Source organism: Myotis brandtii, unplaced genomic scaffold, assembly GCF_000412655.1.
Source record: "Myotis brandtii unplaced genomic scaffold, ASM41265v1 scaffold144, whole genome shotgun sequence".
Lineage (NCBI taxonomy): Eukaryota > Metazoa > Chordata > Mammalia > Chiroptera > Vespertilionidae > Myotis > Myotis brandtii.
In genome coordinates this window covers 254,814-262,163 of record NW_005355159.1, presented here as the reverse complement: position 1 = coordinate 262,163, position 7,350 = coordinate 254,814, and the positions used below count along the sequence as shown (strand labels likewise).

Here is a 7,350-nt window from a genome sequence, read left to right as displayed (position 1 = left end):
ATATATATCAAAAACATAAAAACATACCACTTCACACCCACTAGGATAGCTATTACTAAAAAAAAAAAGTCACCAAAAACCCCAGAAAATAATCAAGTATTGGTAAGGATGTGGAGAAACTCGAACACTTGTGTACTGCTAATAGGAATAGAAAACGAAGAGTAAGATGGTTCCTCAAACAATTTTAAATAGAATTACCATAACATCTAGCAATTTCACTTCTGGGTATATACCCAAAAGAATTGAAAGCAGGGTCTCAAACAGACATTTGTACACCCATGTTCATAGGAGCATTATTCACAATAGCCAAAAAGAGGAAGCAACCCAACTTCAGCTGACAATACTTAATTTCATTTTGGACCAACATAATTATATCAATCTGAAGAGCTATAATTATAAATAAACTTCAGTGTAGATGGTGACATTAAAAAATCTAGTAAAAATATCTAATAACTATATATTACATTTAAAAATAGTTTTTTAAATCTAAAAATGACATGGGCTCAGTTTAAGCCAATTAAAAATTACAGTTAAGGCAAAAGCAGAAAGTAAACTAAGTAATCCCACCACCCAGAGATCATTCATTATCAATAGTTTAAGATATTTCTATCAAGAACTTTGTCCTATGAGGCACAGGCAAGATGGCTGATGCCAACTCAACTCTCCTGGAATGTAATTTTCAATTAGGGTTTGCAAGCATTAAAATAAACATACTAGCCCTGGAAGATGTTGCTCAATGGTTAGATTCGGACTGCATGATGAAAGGTCTTCAGTTCAATTCCCGGTCAAGGGCATATACTTGGATTGTGGGTTTGCTCCCCCTCCCCCCTACACCCAGCATGCAGGAGGCAACCAGTCCATGTGTCTCTCTCACATCGATGTTTCTCTTTCTCCTCCTCCCTTGCTCCCTCTCTTCCACTCTCTCTGAAAAGCAATGGAAAAAAATCCTCAGGTGAGGATTAACAACAAAAATAAAATAAACATACTCATAAAAACAAAGCAAAACATCTTTGTCTTACATACACATATTTGTATTTTAGTTTGTGCATTGAGTTTAATGAAGCAGTATTGATGCTTATAAAGTATATAAAAGAGACAATACATTACCCCTGTCCCTCCCACCTTCTGCCCCCAACATTTTTTCTTTTTTAAGTAAAAAAGGATTTCTTACTTGGGGCAGGTAGCCCACCACTGGATCGTTTATATTTGCTCTCCTTTAAAATGGATGTAATTTTATATAAATGACGAAAACCTGTTTTGCATTCAGAGGCAAAAATAAATTCAATTTCATCTTCATGACTTTGGGGAAAAACATGAAAGATGTCATGGATCTGTAAAATGAATAGTTTAATTTAATATACAGATTAATGAAATACTATGTAAACAATTAAATTAAGCTAGAGAAAGACTTGATAAGCATATTCTGAAGTATAAGTAACTGATGGTGCTAGGGGCTATGGTATATTTACAATTACGATTTTGCCTAGGCATTTCAGATTTATCTTATTTAAGTCAAAGACTTCATGCATTGAGAAATAAATGTTTCCAAATGGAGAAAAAAATGCCAAAAGCTTTTACTTACCCACCATTTCTGTAATCCTTGAAACATAGCATGAGGCTTATTTAAGAATATAAATCTTATTACAGAAATTATGAGGAAAAAATTTTTAACATTTTTTTCCAAAGGAAAATATTCTAACAGTTGAAGGGAAAACAGATGTTTGTTTTAGGTGAATCTTATAAAGTTTATATTCAGCAAGAGAATGAGCTGGCTTTCTTTATTTTGTATCTTAAGTTTTCCCCACTAAATTGGAAAATGCACAATTCAACCCAAATTGGTATATTCTGGTATAATTTGCCAACAAAAAGAGAAAGTCTTTTCTACACAGAACTCTTATGGTCCTCTCGGAGGCACTGATGGGGCTGTGCTTTCAATATCTGTGTCTAGGAACAAGGGTAAACCTGCAGCCAAGAAGATGTCATTTCAATGGCATCTATTTTCTATCTACAACCATTTCATTATTCTAGAACAGGGGTCCTCAAACTACGGCCCGCAGGCCACGTGCAAATACAAATATTGTATTTGTTCCCGTTTTGTTTTTTTACTTCAAAATAAGATATGTGCAGTGTGCATAGGAATTTGTTCATAGTTTTTTTTTAAACTATAGTCCGGCCCTCCAACGGTCTGAGGGACAGTGAACTGGCCCCTTGTTTAAAAAGTTTGAGGACCCCTGTTCTAGAACTATCACTCCAATCTGAAATGTTAAAACTAAGTAAATAATATTCGTGGTTACTGTGAACTTAAAAATTCATCTTGATAGTCTGCTATAAAATTTCATTTGCTTTAGCACTCTGAGAAAATATCTAACCAAGCACAGGAGAGCAGGCATACATTTATCCAGATGTCTGTTGTTTCTTCATAGATAATCAGTGGTGTCACAGAATCAGGCACTGACTCAATGAGTCTCTGTCTTTCCATGGCATCATCTTCAACTGGGATAAATAATTCAGGTGAGATCAATACTATCTGCAGGCGAGTCTGGGAGCGATCTAGCAGGATGGACCAAGCACTATTTAAACAAATAAGAGAAAAGCACCAAAAATAAAGCAAGTTCTCAGAAAATGAATATTCTCCTATCCTCTCCCCTAGCACCCATCCGTTATTTCTATAATCATAATGAAGAAATTACTTTAGTATATGTTAAATTATCCCTTACAAATGACTAATTAAATTTCCAAAATCACAGATGGACTTTGAAATTGTTTTCTCCCTCTAGTGTCAACAAACGCCAGCCTCATAATACTCCCGCTGTCTGCATTAGACAGATCCACATGTAATCATCTTCACATAAGGCTCTACAGATACTTATTTGAATTATACAATAAAAAAATATGCACTTACCTGTGAGCCTTAAAGTCATACTATTTTAATCACAAATAGCTGAAACTATGACTGGCTAAGTAAGAGACAATTAAAATGCTATGCAACTATGCTTATAGGATTATAAATCCCAAAGTCCACTTAGGTAAAAAAAATCTTTGTGTATAAATAACACTGCAGATTTACATATGACTACAGCTCCAATTGAAAGGCAAACATAATAGCATAGACATTTCTAAAGTTCTGGATCCTCAATTATTTGCAAAGAAGTGAAAACTTAACATACGTACTATTTTCCCTCTGGAGTCCATCCAGCTCTGGCAATGTATTCAACTCCTTCAAACAGAATCTCAAAAGGCTGAATTAGTTCCTTATCTATGACATCTATAATCTATTAAAAAGGAAAAAGGGAATCTAGTTATAAAAAAAGACTTAGATAATTAGCTTACTAGTCTATTTAAATCATTATCTTTAGTAGCATGATACTTTTTCAGAGCTAGGCATTTAAAAAGGCACACAGGATATAGCAAAACAAGCAGTTGTGGGTTACCTCTGCTGGTGCTCTTTGCTCTTTATGCCTAAAAAAAGTCTAACCACAGAATTAGCACAGTCTATAATGGTTGCCAGAAGGGATGGGGGAAAGTTGGGGGACTGGGTGAAAATGGTGAAGGAATTAAGAAGTATAAATTGGCCCGGCTGGTGTGGCTCAGTAGTTGAGCTTCGATCTATGAACCAGGTTGGAGCACACGCCTGGGTTGCGGGCTCAATCCCTAGTAGATAGTCACAAAGTAGTCACAGAGATGTAAAGTACAACATAGGAAATATAGCCAATAATACTGTAGTAACTATGTGCAGTGCCAGATGGGTACCTGAAATTTTGGAGGAACTACTTTGTAAAATATATGACTACCTAACCACAGGCATACACCTGAAACTAATACACAAAATAATATTGAATGTAAACTGTAATTGAAAAATAAAATTTAAAAAAATTAAAAGTCTTTTCCCATGAGTTTATACTAACAGAACCCTTTATAATAACTGGTTAAAAAGTTTTAATAACTTTAGACTCTAGTACCTATGAAAAAAATAATAGTTCCTAGTTCCCTATACTTTATTTTTATTTCTTACTAGAGGCCCAGTGAACGAGATTTGTGCACTGGGGGGGGCAGGGGTGGAGGGGTCCTTCAGCACAGCCTGTGCACTCTTGCAGTCTGGGACCCCTTGGGGGATGTCCGCCTGCCGGTTTAGGCCCGATCCCTCTTGCAGTCCACGACCACTCGCTCCTTACTGCCCGCCTGCAGCGGAGGTGGGAGAAGCTTCCACCACCGCCGCTGCACTCACCACCCGTGAGCCTGGCTTGTGGCCGAGCGGTGCTCCCCCTGTGGGAGTGCACTGACCACCAGGGGGCAGCTCCTGCGTGGAGTGTCTGCCCCCTGGTGGTCAGTATGCATCATAGCGACTGATCGGTCCACTATTAGGTCAATTTGCATATTACCCTTTTATTATATAGGATTATTTTTTACTTTGTAACACTTTTATTAAGAGTGAACTGATATCAGTATTCCTAAACTATAAACAATGGGGAACTGAAATATCAAAGGAAACACATTAGAGATCATATATAATAGACAAAGATCCCTTAAATTTTCCTTTTGCCTTTATACATCAACGTGTAATATTTAAGCATAACTGAACTCCTTATTAGGTAAATGCTTTTACATATGCTTCCCTCTCTTTATTTTTCTGTGCCTTTATCTTCTGTTTGATTTTCAGCAATTCTGCCTGGATAGCTTTATCTTCGGGTGCTATCTCCTAAGGTTTCTTAAGATCAGCCAGTGCTTGGTCCTTCTCTCAATCCTTGCCATCCTTAAGCTCTATGGTACTGTGCTTTGGTATTTGATGGTTCTATTTCAAGAACCTCCAAACAACTGTCCATTGTTCCGTGCCAATTTGACATCTTCAGTTTACAAGCACCAATATTCAGCATGCAGCTTAAAGCTACAGGTTGCTGCCTCGATCTATCTGCTTTCTCAATAATAGTCTTTGAACCTTCCACATATCTTAACACCTTTGTATATTTTTTAATGGCCATTTCCCAGTTCTGGGATTTGAAAAAAAAATATTTCCAATATCTTAAGTCTTCTGTTATTAATAATATTTTATCTATGTCTTTTAAATCTATATCTACATCCTTGAGGAAATCTGGATGACTGCCACCAGAACCATCTTTTGAGTATATTTCCCAATCACCCCCTGCCTTCAATTCTCTGCATTCTGCAGTAGCACACAAATTGGCAGGTTTATCACCTTTCACTTCTACATTTTCCAGAATTCTTGCCACACTCATTCCTTTAATTACTCGGCCAAATACCATGTTTCCCATCCAAATGAGGAGTTGGAACTGCTGTGATAAAGAACTGAGAACCATTTGTATTGCAGCCTGCATTTGCCATGCTCAATAAACCCTCATGGTTGTGCTTATAATAAAAATTTTCATCGTCAAACTTTTCACCATAAGTACTTTCTCCACCTGTCCCATTCTGATTTTAGAAATCTCTACCCTGAATCATAAATTTATTAATAATTTGACAGAATGGGCATCCTTTGAAATGGAGAGGTTCCCTAGTGTGGGTCCAATGCCTTTTTCTTCTGTATACAATGCATGACAATTTTCTGCAGTTTTGGGTACAGTATCTACAAACAATTCTAAGACAACTCGACCAACTCACTCGCAGCCTTTGTCCACATCAAAGAAAACTTGGGGTTACTGGTGTTGGAAGGCTTCGCCTGGGTGATGGGTGTGACATTTTAACTTGCAGATGTTTTTGGAAGCTGAAGCCCAATACTTGTTCCCTATATTTCAGCCTAAAATATTACTTTTATGATATATTAGTGAAATAGTCCTAAGCAAACTTTTCTCCTTTAAAAGTCTAGCCAATGCAATTAAAAAATGTTTTTTAAATGGGCAAAGAATCTGAATAGACAGTTCTCTAAAGAAGATATACTAATGGCCAATAAGCAGATAAAAAGATGCTCAACATCATTAGCCATCAGGAAAATGTAAATCAAAACAATAATGAGCCCAGCTGGCGTGGCTCAGTGATTGAGCATTGACCTATGAACCAGGAGGTTGCAGTGTGATTCCGAGTCAGGGCATATCCCGGGTTGCAGGCTTGATCCCCAGTGTGGGGTGTGCAGGAGGCAGCTGATATAAATGTCCTATATAATAAAAGCCTAATATGATAAGTGCTCGGTTGTCCATTCAACCAATCAAAGCGTAATATGCTAATGATATGCTAAGGCAACTCAACTGCTCGCTATGACGTGCACTGACCACCAGGTGGCAGACAGTTGACCGGCCGACCAGTCACTATCATGTGCACTGACCACCAGAGGGCAGGCAGTCAACCGGTCCACCAGTCGCTATGACGTGCACCGACAAACAGGGGGCAGATGCTCCGACTGGTAGGTTAGCTTGCTGCTGGGGTCCAGTCAATTGGGACTGAGCGAGATGGGCCGGACACGCCCTGGAGCCCTCCCGCGTCCCTCCCCGGCCCCGATCATGCACTGGTGGGGTCCCTCCAGGGGATGTTGGAAAGCCGGTTTCAGCCCGATCCCACAGGCCAGGCTGAGGAACCTCACTGGTGCAAGAATTTGTACACTGGGCCTCTAGTATCTATACTAATAAAAGACAAACATGCAAACTGACCGTACCTTCGCTACGCCTTAAGCCAAACCCACCAGCCAATCAGAGCGACTATATGCAAATTAACCCAACCAAGATGGCGGCCAGCAGCCACGGAGCTGGAGCAAGCAGGAGGCTTGGTTGCCCCAATGATGGAGGAAGCCAAGCTTCCTTCCTGCCCGCCCTGGCCGGCTCTGAGCTCCTCTCAAGGCTACAAAGTTTCAGTTATAGAAGGTAAATAAATCCCAGAATAAAAAAGAAAAAAAGGAGAGGCTGGGAGCTTCCGTCGCCAGGGGCGGGCTTGGCCAGTCTGAAAACGGCCCTCAGCCCCTCACCTAGACTGGCCAGGCACCCCAGTGGGAACCCCCCACCCTAAAGGGGGTGTGGCCAGCCTGAAAACAGCCATCAGCCCCTCACCCAGGCTGGCCAAACCTCCATGGGGTGAGGGTCCCCAATGGCGGGGGCTTGACCAGCCTGCAAACATCCATCAGCTCCTCACCCAGGCTGGCCAGGCACCTCAGTGGGGACCCCCACCATGAAGGGGGTGTGACCAGCCTGCAAATACCCATCAGCCCCTCACCCAGGCTGGCCAGGCACCCCAGCGTGACCCCCATCCTGATCCGGGACACCCTTCAGGGCAAACCAGCCGGCCCCCATCCATGCACCAGGCCTCTATCCTATGTAATAAAAGGGTAATATGCAAACTGACCCTAACAGCAGAAAAACTGGGAATGACTGGTCACTATGACACACACTGACCACCAGGGGGCAGACGCTCAAT

The 7,350-nt window shown here is 40.4% G+C and overlaps 1 protein-coding gene and 1 pseudogene across 7 annotated transcripts in view; both read right to left on the bottom strand.

Annotated features, from left to right (window-relative positions):
• The window catches only part of DPP8 (dipeptidyl-peptidase 8), a 77,851-nt gene that overhangs the window by 31,655 nt on the left and 38,846 nt on the right, over positions 1-7,350 (bottom strand). For all 7 annotated transcript variants that reach the window (XM_005861043.2, XM_014535443.1, XM_014535440.1 and 4 more), the window contains 3 exons: positions 3,172-3,272; positions 2,393-2,570; positions 1,172-1,331 (listed from right to left, as the gene is read on the bottom strand). In XM_005861043.2, coding sequence (XP_005861105.1) covers positions 1,172-1,331; positions 2,393-2,570; positions 3,172-3,272 — 439 coding nt within the window. The remainder of the gene's footprint in view (positions 1-1,171; positions 1,332-2,392; positions 2,571-3,171; positions 3,273-7,350) is intronic.
• LOC102258491 lies at positions 4,586-5,852 on the bottom strand (annotated as a pseudogene).